At 64.0% G+C, this 16,824-nt stretch overlaps 1 protein-coding gene across 18 annotated transcripts in view; it reads right to left on the bottom strand.

Moving 5' to 3' along the window:
* The window catches only part of JAKMIP3 (Janus kinase and microtubule interacting protein 3), a 97,108-nt gene that overhangs the window by 14,125 nt on the left and 66,159 nt on the right, over nt 1–16,824 (bottom strand). For 13 of the 18 annotated variants that reach the window (XM_032313109.1, XM_032313107.1, XM_032313106.1 and 10 more), the window contains 11 exons: nt 16,510–16,638; nt 14,732–14,815; nt 13,291–13,353; nt 11,529–11,627; nt 10,388–10,486; nt 10,225–10,284; nt 6,243–6,308; nt 5,451–5,519; nt 5,287–5,364; nt 1,386–1,589; nt 235–300 (listed from right to left, as the gene is read on the bottom strand). In XM_032313109.1, the coding sequence (XP_032169000.1) occupies nt 235–300; nt 1,386–1,589; nt 5,287–5,364; nt 5,451–5,519; nt 6,243–6,308; nt 10,225–10,284; nt 10,388–10,486; nt 11,529–11,627; nt 13,291–13,353; nt 14,732–14,815; nt 16,510–16,638 (1,017 nt within the window). The remainder of the gene's footprint in view (nt 1–234; nt 301–1,385; nt 1,590–5,286; nt 5,365–5,450; nt 5,520–6,242; nt 6,309–10,224; nt 10,285–10,387; nt 10,487–11,528; nt 11,628–13,290; nt 13,354–14,731; nt 14,816–16,509; nt 16,639–16,824) is intronic. The other 5 variants (XM_032313111.1, XM_032313114.1, XM_032313117.1 and 2 more) reach the window with 1 other exon arrangement.

Raw genomic sequence — 16,824 nt, 5'->3', positions numbered from 1 at the left:
TTGCTTGATGAATGTGGGGGAACCCCACAGGTGGGCACGACCTCCAGCCCTAAAAGGACCCTAGGTCGCGGGCCCCAGTTCCCACTGCTGCAGCTGGGGAAACTGAGTCTGGGGGAGATGCAGCCCCTGCAAGGCAGCTCGGCTTCCTGCTCACCATCACCCCAAGGCTGGGAGCACGCGAACCGGCACCCCTCCCCACGCACAAAACAGACCCCGAACCCGCATGCATGGTACCTTTTCCTCCAGCTCCTTTATTTGCCTCTTCTGACCTTCTATTCTTTCTTCTAACTCTTTAATTCTCTGCAGTGGTAAAGGAGGAAAGCCTTCACTCGTCAGAGTATTTGGGAAATCCAGGCGTTTGTCCGTTTACATGGCGGACGAGCCGCAGCGCCGCGGCCAGCCCGCACTGTCCGCTGTCCGAGACGCCACACCACCGGCAGCCGTGGCGGAGCAGGGCAGCGGCGTGGCTCACCTCGGTTTCCCTGACGGACATAGCTTTCCGCAGTCAGCTGCTCTGCTCCTCCAACCCCCACAACTTCAGATGAGAAACCATATGCTGGACACCCCAGAAATCGATTCATACCCTTCCCAGATGTCACCGGCAGCATGAAGCCACCACAGGTCAGGAAGCCATCCCAGGAGGGACCCCCTTGCGAAGGTGACGCCCCTAGTATTTCCGTTGGTAGACCAGGCTCACAAGATGCACATTCATGCGTCCTCACTGGACCTGGATGCCTGGACCCTGGAAGCAGCCTGGTAAGGACAGGCCCCCAGGTGCGGTCCCCACACTGACCACCTGAATCTCGCGGCGAGTGTTCTGGCAGGAGGCTGATGCTCTGGTCAGACGCTACCCTAACATTCACGGTAACGCCGGGGTCACTAGCTTATGTGACTTTGCAAGTGGGGCCACGTATCTGGGGTGCTCTGAACACGGAACACATCTGCGGAGGCTTTTCCAGGCCCCACGGGTGCCCCCGGGGGAGCAGAGGCTGTCTAGTGCGCCAGGGTCCCTCACTTGCTGGTAGAGGGGACCAGTTGGATTAGCCTGAAGTCCTCAAGTGCTCAAGGTGAAAAGAAGGCCATGGTCAGCTCCCGCCCACGATGCGGTTCCCAGACCACGCTTTAGTCGTGCCCTTAGTGTCAAAGGAGGAGGCACTTTAGAAACCTCGCAGCCAGCGGTCCCAAGAGAGGGGACATGCCAGCCAGAGGCTGGTCTGCCAGGGCGGGCAGAGTGGCTCAAGGGCCTGTCCTGGGAGGGCGTGGCCACTGGAACCGGGGGCTGGCCCGGGGGCGTGGCCTTGGGACTCCGCCCACGGAGCTCCCAGCCCCGCCCGAGCCCCGCCCGAGCCCCGCCCCGGCCCCGCCCCGGCCCCGCCCCCGCGCACCTGCTGGGCCAGCTGCAGCAGCTCCATGCGCTCCCGCAGGATCTGGGCATCGCGCTCCCGCAGCTCGCTCATCACCTGCCGCTTCCACTGCTCCACGGCCGCCTTGAGCTTCTCACGCTCCTCCTCCGACAGGATCTCGGCCACCTTGGCCCCGGCCTCCTGCTGCAGGGCGTCGTACAGCATGGCTTCCAACTCCAGGATGTGCTGGGGTGGGAGGGCACACGTCAGTCTGGCCGGCTGGCCAAAGGGAGCCCCGTGATTCCTGGGGGTGACTCCTGGGGGTGACTCCTGGGGGTGCCAGCGCCTCCACACCACCCCACAGCGGGGGCTGTTTCCGCCTCGGCTGGCTTACACGACCTGCGGAGTGGACACCCAGCCCAGGAGTCGTTACCACGAGCGCATTCACTTCTACACGGGCTTTGACGTGTGCAAGGAAACTTTGGAGGTAGAGCCTTAGCTCACACTAATATCTGGAAAGCGGGTAAGCAGATATTCGAAACCAGAGTAGGGGGACGGCCCCAAGGGGTCCGGAGGAATGGCAGCAGAGGGAAGGCGTCTCCCCCTGCTCACGGCCTTCCTCAAACCCGGGCTTTACGAGCCCCACAGAAGAAAGAACGGCAGTGCTCACAGGGGTCTGTCGGATGTAAGGACAGACGTGCGGGAGGGCCTTGACTTCTAGCCTCTCCCCAGGGGAGGCCGGCCACTGTGTGGTCCTCCATGTCACATATGGTGGGTCAGTCATGTCCCCAAGAAGATATATTCAGGTCCTGACCCCTGGATCTCATGAACGTGGCCTCAATATTTAGAACCAGGGCGTCTGCTGCTGTCTTCACACTAGGGCGGAATCATGCTGGATGGGGAGCAGCATCCAATGATCCAATGGCTCGTGTCCTTACAAGGAGAGGGGACTTGGACGCAGTCACAAAAGACATGGGGGAGAAGCCACGTGAAGAGACAAAGGCTGGGGCACACCTGGAGCCCCCGGGAGCCGGAGGAGGCATGAAAGACCCTCCCCTGCGGCCTCCGAGGGAGCGCGTCCTGCCACACTGCATTTGAGACCAGCCTCTGGGCTCTGGGAGCATGGCCCTTCCTCTCGGCTGCTCCTCACTGCCTTGGACGCGGTCTCATCTTTGCTGGTCGCAGGGCCCTGTGTGCCCACGTTACCACCTCCACTCTCCGAATGCCGAGAACTTGTACCCCAGGCCTAGTGTGCCCTGCGCAGCCTGGGAGAGGACCCCAGCTCTGCAGAGCTGTCCAGTGCCCACCCCTTCCCCGAGGCAACTGTTCTTATCGGCCCCAGGTCGGGAGACAAGTGGGCTCAGACAATGTGCATGGGGTCCTGCTGGGGACAGCTGGGGTCCAGACCCTGCAGGGGGCTCTGGAGTCCAGGCCTCACCCTGCCCCTGAGGGCTCAGATGCAGAGAGGCCGTCATGCTCCATGCTGCTAGTCCCCGAACATATGCTTCCCCACAGCGAGGGGCCACAGCGCCCACTGCAGGCCTCCGGGGAAGGACCCGTAGTCCCACAGATCCTCTGCCGCGAGAACACGCGAGGGAAGCAGAGAAGCTGGCCGGCTGAGTGGGGGCCGGACCCTGGGCTCCCAGGCCGGGCTGAAGCCGAGGCTGATGAGGGGGGCCGAGCAGGGGCCGCGGGTGCCTGGGCCGGAGAGCGGCCGCTAGGGGGCCCCGGGGACAAGGAGAGAACTGCGCGGGGCGTGGGCCTCACCCCCCTGCCCTCTCAAAAAGAAACCACCATGAACCAGTGCAGAAGGACCCGTGTGCTGCAGCTCAGCGGACTAAATGCTCACCTTGGTATAAATTCCTAGGGGTTTACCAGTTGGATCCGGAACACTTTTAAAGCCTTTTCCCCTGGAGATTTTCCTGAACAATCTTTGGAAAAACCAAATTCCTACACTACAGAAACCCGACCTTCCATCAAAAATGTAACTTCTTCAGAACTGAAGGGTGTTTTCTTCAGGCAAAACCATTATGAAAAGTGCTTTCAGGTTTCGTGGGCATTTCAGGGAATGAAAAAAACCCTCGCGGCCTCACATTTTATTGGTCTTGACAGCTGCAAAGTAAACTGTCTGCAGCTGCCCCCACCAGCTCACACCCCAGGCCAGCCCCTCTGGACAGCAGAAGAGCTCAGCGGTTGGGAGACGCTCGGGCATTTACAAGCGAATATCGTGCCGGTGGCGGTGTCGAGCGCGGGCACCCCACAGGTGGCGCACAAAGCTGGAAACGAGAGAGGGGCAGCGGCCTTCCCCCCAGCAGAGCGCCAGCACTCCCTGAGCGTGGCCCCATGTGTGGGGACCTTCACTTCCGTTCACAACCCCTGCCACAGCCCGTGTCCTCAGAGCAGGGAGGAGGTGAAGCCCGGGCAGGTGTCCGCAGCCCTGCAGCCCCCCGAGGGCACCCCACTCTCGGGGGTGCACATGCATGTGTGGGTGTGCGTGTGTGTATGTACACGTGCGTGTGTGTGTGCACGTGTGTCTGTGTGTGCACATGTGAGACATACAGCCCACTCTGATGCCCCCCACACTGGCCTGTCTTTCTGGCACCGATGCACATATTCCTGAGCTGTGCCCTGAGGAACACCCAGGGCCCAGGGGTGAGCTGTCCCCTCCGTGCCTGCGTCTGGGTCTCAGGACTGGAGCACAGCGGGCAGCGGTGGGGATGGGCGTCCGGCTGCTCCCTGGTATCCTTCCCACTCAGCACCGCGGACCGGAAGCAGGGACATGGCCCATATTTCTGGGAAGGACCATCAGTGCCCGTTTGGCTCTCTGAGGCCACTGCCCTCCACCACCTTCTCTGTGGCCGTGCCTGCAGGTGTCCCGCAGGTGTCCCACTGCCACTGGCCGGTGAGTGGGCCGCCAGCACCAGCACCAGCACCCGCATGGGACTGATGGGGCTAATGGAGACATCACACCGTCAGCTTCCCGGCTGGGTAGGACTTGCTGGTGACCCACGCGCTCTCCACACAGTGACCTCACTCTGCTAGCACTCCAGAAGGCGGGCACTCGTACCTCTACTTACCACAGGGGACGTCCTTGGCCTTCAGCGTCCCTCTTGCCGCACAGTCTATTCCAGACCCCTCGCCTCACGAGGGCCCCTGGAAGCTTCCCCTGAGTTGGTGCCAGACGTGCCCTGACCTCAAGGACTGGCCGTCTAGAGGGACACAAGGTGGGCCGGGAAGCACGTGCTGGGAGGCCGCACACACAAGGGGTGTAACTGACCGCTGGGAAGAAGTGTGGGCGTCCCTCCTCCAGGAAGCCCCCCGTGATGCCCCTTGGCCAGACTAATCAGATGCCCCTTGGCCAGACTAATCAGAGCAGCAAGTATGTGGTGCCAGGTCTCAGTTCACCCTCTTGAAACAACGGCAGCCTGAAGCGCTCATGGGACTTCTCATTGTCAAACCTGTGTCAGTGAGGACTGCGTCCCAGGGCACAGGTGTGTCCCCGAGGACTCCCAGATCTCCGGGCTCACCCCCAGTCGGGACGAGTGTATCAGCGAGTGTTTCCCACGGGCCAGGCAGGCGTGCAGACAGGCACAAGGTACGCTCCTCGGAGTGGCAGGGACACACACACAGGAGGCCCCAGAGAACGCTTTTTACGAACAGTCAACCATGTTCGATTAATTTATAAACACGTTATGTGTCCATGAATCCTATTTCTCGTTTTAAAGATCCCTGTGAGCTCCTCATCCACGGGGCGAAGTGTTTGCTGCCGGAGCAGTCAGGCCTCCCTGGGCCTCAGCAACCAGGGAGGAGCGCAGAGGCGGACACCACGGCGGTCCCACTGGACCCAGGCCCCGAGAGACGGCAGCCGGCGGGAGCACTGCCCCCGCTCCTGCCGGGACGCTGCAGCCCGTGCCCCCCGCAGCGGCGGGCGCGCCTCCCTCACCTTGTGAGCCTGGTCCAAGCTCTGCTTCCTGTAGTCCAGCTCCTCGTCCAGGTAGCCCTTCTGTTTGCTGAACAGCTCCTGAAACACAAGGGGGCCTGCGCCTTAGCCCCGGGCACCCACCTGCTGTCGCCGTGCTGCACACACGAGGCAAGACGCCCACCGACCTTCTCACTCTCTAGGTCAACCATCTTCTGGTGCAGGGCCGACTCCGTCTCCTCAATCTGCTGGAGCCACTGGACACAAACCGGAAGAGCAGGAGATGGTGACCTTGCGGGTGGCCACGCAGGCACCAAAGCCATCCCACCGTCCCCCAGGTGCCACAGACAGCCTGGGAGTGGGGGCTGGGTTGGCGTGGCGAGCTCCGGGTGCCCAGCCTCCAGACACCCCCACGTGCTGTCCAGGAGGTCTGTCCCTCACTCCCCAGGGAGAGAAGGGGTGTGAGCGGGGGTTCGGTGGGGACAGGGGACAGAGTGCTCAGCCAGCAGAGGTCTTCCCTCAATCCCATGCCCTGCACCCCTGCTTGCCGGGACTCCCTCTCCCCTTCCCGCTGGGGGCCCAGGACTAGTTGCTGACAGCAGGCCTCCCAGGCAGGCTCTGGCTGGGGGGTTGGCGGCCAGGAACCAGCTGCAGGTAAGGAGCCCAGGTCGGCTAAGCAGCTCCCGGGGAGGGTTCTGGTGAGGTGAACAGAAAGCCAGTGGTATACAGACCCACTCCACTGCCTGACCTTCAGAGGGAGAAACTGAAGCAGAGTGCGCCTTGAGACAAAGTCTGACTGAACTGTTACCCGCAGAGAGGGTGGTGGCTCTGACCCCTGCATGTGAGCGACCTCCCAAGGCCAACAGGATTCGTTGACTCCCCCCCGCCCGCCCGCAGCCCAGGAGTGCCTCCTCCAGGGACTGCTCCCTCGCCCAGCTGCCCAGGCCCTGTCCCAAGAGCGGCCACACAGGTGCTGTTACCTTTTCAGCCAAGGTCAGGACGGTCCTAGCTTGTATGACGACCACTTGCTCCTCATTGGTCAGATTCTGCACCAAAGCAGACACAGGGACAGTCGGCGGGGCGGAGGGGGCTTGCCGAGGCAGTAGGCTGAAATACTGAGGGCAGGGGGCCCTGGTGGGGTGCATGGGGTACTGGTGAGGGGTGTGTGGGGGTGCCTGGCAGGGGGTGCTCTGGGGTGCCCGGCAGGGAGGGTGCGTGGGGGGGGCATGAAGTGAACCTGATGGAGAGGCGCAGGGGCTGGGGCCACAGTTAGGTCACTCTGAGTGAAATGGCCTCCTGGGGTCCTGAAGGCCCTTTACTCTCTACCCCGTTGACCCTGACTTGACTCTGACGTGCTCTCTCTGTTCTGCCCCCACCTGTCGCCCCAGGACTGGTGACCAAGACCTGTAGGTGGCCCGCTGAAGGCGAGGGGGTGCAGGGCAGTGGCGATGTACACACACCCACTGTCCCTGGTCCACACATTGGTTGAAAGCCGGCTCTCCACATATGCAGGCTGTGTTAATGGCTAAAACCTGCTTAGGAGTGTGCAGTGATGGTTCCACCCCTGCGGTCTCTGTCTCTTCCCTGCATGGTGTGTTCACACCTCTTCCACGGGCCCACCTGGGTGGTCTCTGGCTGAGTCTGGCCTTGGGACCAATGGGCATCCTTGGAGGCTACAAGCCCTTCACTCCCGCAGGCCCTGACCGCCACCTGCGTCAGTAGCTGGGTGGCAGCCAGGCTGTCCCCGCCGCAGGGCCCAGCTTGGGGTGGGGGGGAGCATGGGAATCAGAGACCAGAGGAGGCAGAGTCTGCTGGATCACAGAGCTGGGGACACCACCCTAGGGCCCAGAACCTGTCTGCTCAGAAAGCCCTCCATCTGGGCTGTGAACTTTGGCCCTCAAGGGCAGGGGTCTCTCACTGTCCCCTAGCCCTGTAGCAGTCAGCCAAGGCAGGGACAGTGACCAAACGCTGTAGGCACAGAGGCAAGCTCTGCCTTTGGGGCACAGTGCACCCACACTCAGCCCAGAGCTGGGCTGGCAAGGTGCTCCTCACACTGCCTGCTTCTGGGGGAGCCGTCAGGGGCCAGTGCGCTCCCTCCCTGACGCAGACAGGGACCAGGGAGGGCTGAGCAAGTGGCCTCAGGGAGAACCTACTAGAACATGGCTGCACTTGGCTCGGGGGCTCACCATTGGCTGAGCAGCCTGGCCAGGAGGTGATGATGTCCCGAGGCCCCGGCCTGGGCAGATGCCATCTGCTCTGCCTTTCCCCGGGGACCCATCCCTCTGCAGCCCAGGTACAGCTGTGGGGAGGGGTGCTCTGCCAGGGAGGATGGGGCTCCGCTCTGCCCCGCCAGCCTCTGCTCACCTCCAAGGGCCCTGCCTCCCGAGCACACGAGGTCTGGGGTTGCGGCACCCCCGCAGCCAGTTTGGAGGCTGCGGGCTGCTCTGGGGCTCTGGGGCGGGCTGTGCATGACAGCCACAGAACCGGCTGTGAGGGCAGCAGGGCACGGGGTCTCTGTGCTGCTGCCTCAGGAGCTCGGCCGCTGCAAGGTCCAGGAATGAACTTCCGGGCTCGGGCTCCACGGGGCACAGTCCCCGGGCATGGGGTGCTTGTGAAGCACACTCATATGCCCCCTGTGACCACTGGAGAGATAGGGACACCCTCCAGGCCCATCAGTAGGAAGTGCCAAGCTTTCCCCAGGGTCCCCTGAGCGTAAAACCTGAAGGTGTGTCCTCCAGTCCCCGAGAGCCTCTGTCTCTGTGCTCTGAGGCCCCTTGATGGCTCCACCAGAGCCCATTGGAGCTCTTGAGTAGGGAGCTACAGGGCTGGGGAGGGGCCCTGAACTGAACTGGACAGAGCGAGGCTCTTCCCACATCCGCTCTAGGACCCTGGGCAGGTGTCCTCTTGGGCCTCAGTTTCTCTAGCTGTGAACCAAAAGGTTAACCAGTATGGTCCCTGCGACGGGGCCTGAAAACTCCGGGCAGGACCCCGTCCTGGCTACTGGCTGATGCCTCTACAGCCTACAGCCCAGAGGGAGCAGGGGGCCTGGGGGAGGGGCAGATACCACGCGCGGAGCCCTGCCCCACCCTCCGGAAAGTGTGGGCCAGGAGAGAAGTGCCCCTGTCCACACAGGGCCCTGCACATGTCGCAGCGGCTGGGAAGAACCAGTCCCAAGACGACGTGCGAGCGCCTGGGCTGCGGTGCGGGTGAGCGAGTGAGGCTGCGTGTGTGCGTGTGCGGCTTCTCTTCTCTTCCTCCTTCTGCTTCGCGAAGTACCCGGATCCCACTCAGTGCCCGGCTCTCTCAGAAGCAGTGAGCGGGACGGGGTGCCCCAGGTCTTAGGACTAGCTGTAGCCTCTGCTTGTTAGCACACCTTGGAGAAAAAGAAGCTCTGGGTGGTGCAGTGGGGCTGCTTCTAGCACAGCTGAGTGCTCAGTGGGCAAAGCCTCAACAAGTACAAGATGACGGACAAAGGGCAGACGGAAGGGGGTGGGAAGCTGGGGGGGAGGGAGGACAGCGTGTGGGTGGGGGTGACGGACGGACGGACGGACGGAGGGAGGGATGGACGGACGGACGGATGGAGGGACGGATGGACGGACGGAGGGACGGATGGACGGACGGAGGGACGGACGGAGGGACGGACGGACGGATGACGGACGGAGGGATGGGAGATGGATGGACGGACGGACAGAGGAATGGACGGATGGACGGATGGATGGATGGATGGACGGACGGATGGACGGATGGATGGATGGACGGACAGACGGATGGAAGGATGGACGGAAGGACGGACGGACGGATGGACGGATGGATGGACGGATGGACGGACGGAGGGACGGACGGACGGACGGACGGATGACGGACGGAGGGATGGGAGATGGATGGACGGACGGACAGAGGAATGGACGGATGGACGGATGGAAGGATGGACGGAAGGACGGACGGACGGATGGACGGATGGATGGACGGATGGATGGACGGATGGACGGATGGACGGATGGACGGACGGACGGATGGACGGATGGATGGATGGATGGATGGACGGACAGATGGGAGATGGACGGATGGACGGATGGAGGGATGGACGGAGGGACGGACGGACGGATGGACGGATGGATGGATGGACGGACGGATGGACGGATGGACGGATGGATGGATGGATGGACGGACGGACAGAGGAATGGACGGAGGGACGGATGGATGGATGGACGGATGGATGGATGGACGGACGGACGGACGGAGGGATGGACGGATGGATGGATGGACGGATGGACGGATGGACGGACGGACGGACAGAGGGATGGACGGATGGACGGACGGACGGATGGACGGACGGAGGGATGGACGGACGGACGGACGGACGGATGACGTTGGAGGGTAAAGGGGAGGGAGGAAGGGGCGGATGCAGGGGAGCAGCACAGTCACACAGTCATCAGCGTTCTTTGAGACTTTGCTGAAGAAACTGGAACGGTGCCCTAAATGAGATTTGCAGATCATTTATGGTCTCTGCCCTTCCCCCAAAACCAAGGACGTGGGAACCGCTAAGAGCCTGGGATATCTCAGGCACTGGAAGGACCCCCGCCCCCACCCCCAGCAAGGTGTGGAAAGGCTTAGAGACCGACCAGCATTCCAGAAACTGAGAACATACGGCCAGGAGCATGATGGCCAGCGGACCCGGGTGTGCGCAGCAGAGGGCTCCCCATCCTGGCCGAGCAGAGGCCCTGAACCCCGTGCTTCTGGGTGAGTCACCACCCAGCCGGGTGCAGGACCATGAGAATGGGGCAGGATTCCTCCCAGATGCCAGGGGCTGCCCCAAGCAGTTGTGGCCTCGAGGAGGCTGCAGGCAGGCGGGGCAGCCGTGGCAGACCGGCAGCGGGACTCACGGGGGTCCCTGGATGCTGGGGGGCTGACGGGGTGGGGCCTGGCGCGAGGAGGCATGCACAAGTCAGGAGAGCGACATACACTTACGGCGTTATCCCCCAGGATGTCCAGCTGCTTCATCAGCTCCGAGACCAGGATGTCCTAGAGGCAGAGAGAGACACCAGGAGGTGAGTGCCCGCGGCGGGGGGCTGGGAGCGGAGGGGCTGTGGCACACAGTGCAGGGGTGGGAGGGGGCGGGGTTTACCGTCACGCCTTCAGCTTCGCAGTAGGCTTGGAGGGGGCTCTTGCCCTCTGCGAAGGGGGTGTGGTGGAAGTTGATGGCTGGGGACTTCCGCTCCCTCTCCTAGGACAGAGAGCAGGCGGCTGGGCGTGGGGGTTGGGCTGGGGGCCACCCAGGGACAGGGCGGAGGTGCCGAGGCCAGCGAATGTGGGGGGGCATTTGGGAAGCAAGTCCAGGGACAGAGAGGGCCCCTGCGCAGACACTGGCGGCAGCGGGGCCCCCCAGCCTGGCAGGCCCGGCTCCTCCATCCCCACCCCTGCTGCTGACCTGCTGGTCCGCCGTGAATCCTTGGGCTGTCAGGAGGCTCAGGGGGTCATGTCCTCCTCCGTGGGCTGACTGGAGCAACTGGTTGGTTGCTCGGAGGACAGTGGCTGGCAGGGCTGCCCCCGACCCAAGGCCACACGCAGGAGCCCCGGAGGCCAAGGGGTGGTCATGTGTGTACACACACGCACACACACCCTCCCGCCACAAGGTTCATGACCGCCTCGTCCCCGGGGGTCCTGAAGGTGGCTGGGACTGAGGAGGCAGCCCCAGAGTCACGAGGGCAGCCAGCAGGGCAGATGCCAGCCCCGGTCACGGCCTCACCGGTGGACCATACCCCCCAGCTGCCCTCTGGCTTCAGAGACGCCCTCCCGGCCAGGAGTGGCTGTGGAAGGTGACGGCGGCTCCCCGGCCGTCCTCGTTCGTGTGGCTGGACGCTTCCCTGAGGGAGCCGGGCCCCCGCTTCCTCCTCGGCGGGAGGCCAAGGTCACAGAGGAGGACAGGGGCCCAGGACAGCCAGAAGGGCACCTGGTCACCGCGTGGCCCCCAGCTGCCCTCACTTGGCCGCTTAAATGAGCAAGGAGCAAGCGTCCACTAGCTGCCACCATGGTCGGGGGTGGCCCACAGGGGCGCAGCCATCGTCGTGCAGCCCAACGGGTCTGGAAGCTGACACTCACGTCTCGCTCATTCTGGGGGGTCTTCCGTGGCCCTTGTTCAGAGAGGCTCCTCCTTTTCGCCCAACCCCTTGGGGTTGCGAGCGAGGGCCCAGGTCAGGAAGGCCGAGCACCTCCCTCCGTCACAGCGGCTCTGCCCCACGCACCCGGTGCCCACGCCCACGGCGCACCTCAAGTTCCAGGATCCGGAACTCCAGTAGCTCGTTCTGGTCCCTCGCATCCTGAACCTCGTGCTTTAACCGACCCTCTTCTATTTCCATTTGTTTAATCTGTAAAATAAAAGGTGGATGAGACACTGAGGTCACGCGAGGGCCCCTCCCGCTTCCTGACAGCTTCCGGCCATCCGTGGGGACAGCCGAGCCTCCCGGGCGCCCAGAGCCCTCACTCCAGGCGGGCACAGGGAGAAGTACAGGGGCGAGGAGCCGTAGATGGCCCCGGGACGGCCCTGAGCCCAGTCCAGGCATCTGAGCAGAGACAGGGGAAGAGAAGGGCCCACCGAGGGTGCACCGCTGAGGTGTCGCGGGCACATGGCCTCGTGAGGGCAGGGAAGGGCACACCACAAGGGCGTCTACTGGGCCAGATGGCTTGGCCCATGCCTCCTGAACTGAATTTGGGGAGCTGAATGCCCTGCTGGGATGCTCAGGGGTACTGGACATGGGTCAGGGCCCGGCATCCGTCCAGGTGCCGTCGGGGGCAGGTTCCCTCCACGGCATGTGGGCTCACGCACAGCCAAGGCCGCAGGCAGCGCCTACCGGAATGTGACCCCGTGCATGTGGTAGCCAGAGAAAGGCACAGGTTTAAAGTGTGCACGGAGCACGACAAGTGTGCACAGTGTTTGCACATGCACATGAGTACCTATGTGTGCACAGAAGTGCTTAAGTGTGCATGTGAGCAGCATGTGTGCACACGAATGTGAGATGCGTGTGAGGGTCGTGCGTGTACACGGACGTGTGTGCAGACGCGTGTGGGGTCCCGCGTGCACACAGGCATTTATGTATTTTGTACACACGGAAGCATTTATGGGCGTGGTATACGTACAGGGGAGCATTCAGGTGTGCATGTGTTTGTGCACCCACGAGTGTGCCTGTGAACATTACACAAGTGTGCGTGTGTGCATGAGAGCACCACAGACACAGCTGCCGTGATTTAGGAACCTGTGGACGGTCCACAGGAAGCACGTGGGCATCATGCACGATCCAGACCTAACAGCCCCCAGTGGGACGGGGCTGTGGCTCAGGGCTTGGCTGGGAGCTGCCGGTCTGCACGGAGCACAGACACGGTGGCACCCCTCGGGCCTGTGAGGACATGCAGGCCTGGCTTTTCTTTAGAAGGGCTGTGGCTGCCCGTGCTTGGCCCAGGACGAGGCCCGTGGCTGGTGGGGAAGGACGGCGCACGGCAGGACGGCGGCCCCGGCGGCCTTTCTGCCTCTGAACCAGAGCCTGGCTCCCACCTTGGTCTGACCGTCCAGTGCCAGCAGCTCTGGGGCGCCACCCACTGGGGACCATCCCAAGCTGTGCAGGTGTCCTCTGAAAAGCACGCCCGCCCCAGATCGGGTTGAATGAGGGGGTTGTGTGCAGAACGGGCGTCTCACCGGCCCAGAGAAGGGCAAGTGAGGCAGCTCTGGGCAAGAGTCCAGGCTGCTAGCAGGAGCAGACCAGTGGGCACCATGTTTTCTGGCCCATCACGTAAAATCCTCCAGCCCACAGAGCCCCAGCTAGGGGCGGGGTGCAGGGCCGACGGCGTTTTAGGGCCTCCTGTTAACCGGAAGCCAGGGGAGCCCACGGCCAGGGCCGCGGCCTGGAGAGCTCAGGTGAGGCCAGACACACAGCAGCGGGTGGGCCGTCTCTGTGGCCCCTCCGAGGACCTCTGCCCAGAAGAGAGTTCCCGGGAGCACAGGGTGTGGGGGCTGCTTTCTCGGGACGCAGAGCGCACCTTCTCCACAAGTTCTTGGTTCCTTCGGTACAGGGCCTGCTTCTCTTCAACCCACTTCATGTCCTTGAAAATGGAATTAAATTGGAGAAATTAATGCCGCAGACTCAGCGCAAAGCCCACATTTAAACCACGGTTCAGCAGAGCGGAGGAGGCAACCCCAGCCTCTGCAGCGGGCTTCTGGCCGCCGCTCCTGTGGCTCCTGTTGTGCCACTAACAAAAGCCTGCGATCTCCCCAGGAGGGGCCCGGACGAGAGCAGACGGAGGCAGCCCTGCTTCCGTGGGACCCCGCACCACCTCACGGCCAGCCCTCCCAGCCCACACCCACCCACGCCAGGCACCAGGGGCACGTGGAGCCACATGGGTGTCCGGGGTCCGAGGACCTTGACACAGAACCAGCAGGAGCCTGGGACCCTCAGGGCATGTCCCGTCTGTTCGTGCTCAGATGCACAGACGGAGGCCGGCTTCTGTGCTCTGGTGAGAGACGTGTGTAGACGTCCCGCCCCGCGCCCGACGCAGCCACAAGGTCAGGTCAGCTGGGATGCTTCCACAAGCAGCCTCCTTGGCGAGGGGTCAGGAGGAAGGCCCGCTGCCCCACACGCGCCCCTTCTTTCCAGGTTCTTCGGCAAAGTCATCTGGGAAGTCGGAGGGCTGGCGGCCACTGAAAGGCGGCCACACTGTCTTCCTGCTCGTGCCCCGGCTACCCTGCCACTGCTGTCCTGCACGGACGGCCGCCGTGGGGCTCAGGCACCAACCTCATGAGGTCCAGGCAGGGTCCGTGAAGTCTGTGCTCAGCCCCGCCTCTGAGCACGGTTCCTGCAGCCCGAGCGCACGGGGCCCCGGGGCAAGCCAGCCTGCGTGGTTTGGGTAAACAGCTTACAGGTGCCCAGCGCGGAATCTGGGGCCATGCGCGCTCAGGGGGGTGTGGGCAGCACGACCCCATGTTGCTCGGGTCATCCTCTTGTCCCTCTCGCCGTCTACCCAGTGGTGAACGCACCGAGGGCCACCGTGGGCTGCGCCGGCTTGCTGGTGCCCCAGGTGCTTTCCCACGCAGACCCTCCCGGCCCAACGCGGCCGTCCTCCAGCCTCCTCCTGGGCCCACCAGGGGCTGCGCCGTCCAGCGGGACAGAGGCTCGTGGTGACAGGCAACAGACACCTTCCCCCAGGATTTGAAGAGCCCAGAGGTGGCGATGGGCGTACGGGTGAGGGAGTGACCGGCGGTCTCCAGGGGCAGCCCCGGCCCTGAGCTGGGGGAGAGACGGGGCCTACGCAGGCCCCTCGTCAAGGCGCGCTGGGCCTTTCCTGTGATCTGTGCTCCTTCCAGGGTCTGCATTTCCTAGGGGGGGCCTATCTGCGGGTGCAGCTCCCCCATACACCTGTGGACTGCCCGTGTCCCTCGGGCGCCCTCCGTGTTGGTGGGCGCCCGGCCCCGCTCGAGCCTCACCTGCCCCTGCTTGGCCAGGGCCTGCTCCAGGTCTTCTATCCGAGCCTGGGCTCTCTGCACCTCTGCTTGCAGCTGCTCACGGGTCTGTAAGATGGGAACAGGGGTACGTCAAACTTCCTCTCGCAGCCAGGACGCCCCGCAGGGCTGGAGGCTTCCAGCGGGCTCTCCCCTCCGCTAAGGGAGAGGGGGCGGTCCACGCATTTGCAGGGAAGGCTCTGGGTGAGGGAAGCACCAGGAGGCTTGTGGCGAGCGGACTCTCTCGGGTTATGGGGACGCCCTACAGACTCATTCTGAGGGACTGTCAGGGACATCTCTGTAGGCAGGATGAAAGGGCTGAGGAGGGCCGTGGAGGCCTGTGGGGCACCGGCCACTGGGCCGCATCCTGGGCTCCGGCCCACCGGAAGGACACTCACACAGCTCAGCGCTCGGGCCGTTCCCTCCCGCACGGGCGCCCTCTGCCGGTGCCGCGTGCACCTGACTCCCTCCTCCCCCGCCTCCCGCAGAAGCCCACCCTCCACTGCCCAGGGGCAGGCAAGGCCCCGGACTGTCCAGGCCACCACTCCCCCCGGACTTAATTTGCTCTCGTGAGGTCTGGGCCACAGGGCCCTTCATTCCAGTGGGCGCTCCTGTTCCCTGGAAACACCTCTGGGGATGAGAGCATCTGGGCCAGCTGGGCACTGGGTCAGGGGTCCCTGAGCTGAGGAGGGCCGAGTATCCCCTGGCCTGGCCCTGGGTTCCCCTTCGGAGACGTTAGCGGACCCGGTTCTCCTTCCCCTCCTCTGGCCTCCCTATTAGGGCCGTCGTGACACAAGGGAAGTTGGAGGGAGATCTGTTTGCTCACAGCGAGTGGGTCCAGTGTCTCCAGGCAGCGAGGAGGCGGAAGAGGACCCACTGACACTGGGCCCTGCTTCCAAGGGTCCGCGCCCAGCCGGCCAGCTGGAGTCTCAGAACCAGCTGACTGGCGCCGTGCCCTGTGTGGCTGGGGTCAGAGATGGCCCCCCGGTGCCAGGGCAGCTGGGCAGGAGAGCCCTTCCGTGTACAGAGTGCAGCCGACCTCCTTACGCAGGGCATCCCCTCAGAGCCCTGGCACGGCAGGCTACATGTCAGGGAGCGTGGGGTGGGGGTTCAGGGGAAGAGAGGTCACAGCCCCCTGCCACGACCTCCCCTGGTGGCCAGCGAGGGCAGAGGGCACCTGTCAGCCCCGTGTTCCTGCCTTCGGTGGACGGGCATGAGCGCCTGGCCCAGGGCTCAGGGAAGCAGGGGCAGGAGGGGGACACGTACCTGCTCCCAGCAGGGCCTGGCTGGGGAGGCCCAGGGGCAAGGTGAGCATAGCACCGAGCTCAGGTGGACGGGGTGAGTGAATGACCGCAGCAGATTTCAAGAACCGAGCAGAAACGCTGGCCCTTCCCCACCTCTGAGCCTCCGCTCTGGGAGAGCCCCCCAAGAGCGCCGTGGGCAGGTTCACAAGGAAGCAGACCTCCCCTTGCCCGCCATGGTCCGCAGAGGGGACACACGTGGCTCTCTGGGGACCATCACTCACACCTATGCCGGGGACCGCTCCGGGGGGAGGCCCCACCCACCGCCGGGCCGACCCAGTGCTGCCGCGCAAACACGGGTTCCCAGTCGCCTCGGGAGCTCCAACAGGCCCAGCAAGAGCCGAGGGAGAGAGGAATCAGCCCGGAAGGTGAAGCGCCACAGGGGTCCCTGCCACGGCGGGGGGTCAAGCGGGGAGGAGCCCAGTGGGAGCCGGAACGTGGTGGAGTAGAAGTCAGTTAGACCTTAACTTCTCGCTCTGCGTCCAGCGTCCCTCCGACCTGCTCCTGCAGCAAGGCGTAGGCCCGCTGCAGGGCCTGGTACTCCATGGTCAGCTGCCGGAACCGCAGCTCCGTCTCCTCCTTGGCCACGCCCTGCGCAGGTGCACAGAGACGCAGCGTTGCCGGGGGCCCGGGGAGGTGAGCCCGGAGCCCCCCCGGGGAAAGGCCCAGCTGGCTACACTGAGGCCAGGGTGAGCCTCAGGGGCCAGCAGCCAGGCCAGGGGCTCGGCGGGGACCCCACCTGGCCCCCCAAACGTGTCCGGTGAGACCTGGCCCTGG

This window comes from Mustela erminea, chromosome 14 (genome assembly GCF_009829155.1).
Source record: "Mustela erminea isolate mMusErm1 chromosome 14, mMusErm1.Pri, whole genome shotgun sequence".
In the NCBI taxonomy this organism is placed as follows: Eukaryota; Metazoa; Chordata; class Mammalia; order Carnivora; family Mustelidae; genus Mustela; species Mustela erminea.
This window is presented reverse-complemented; position numbering and strand designations above follow the sequence as displayed.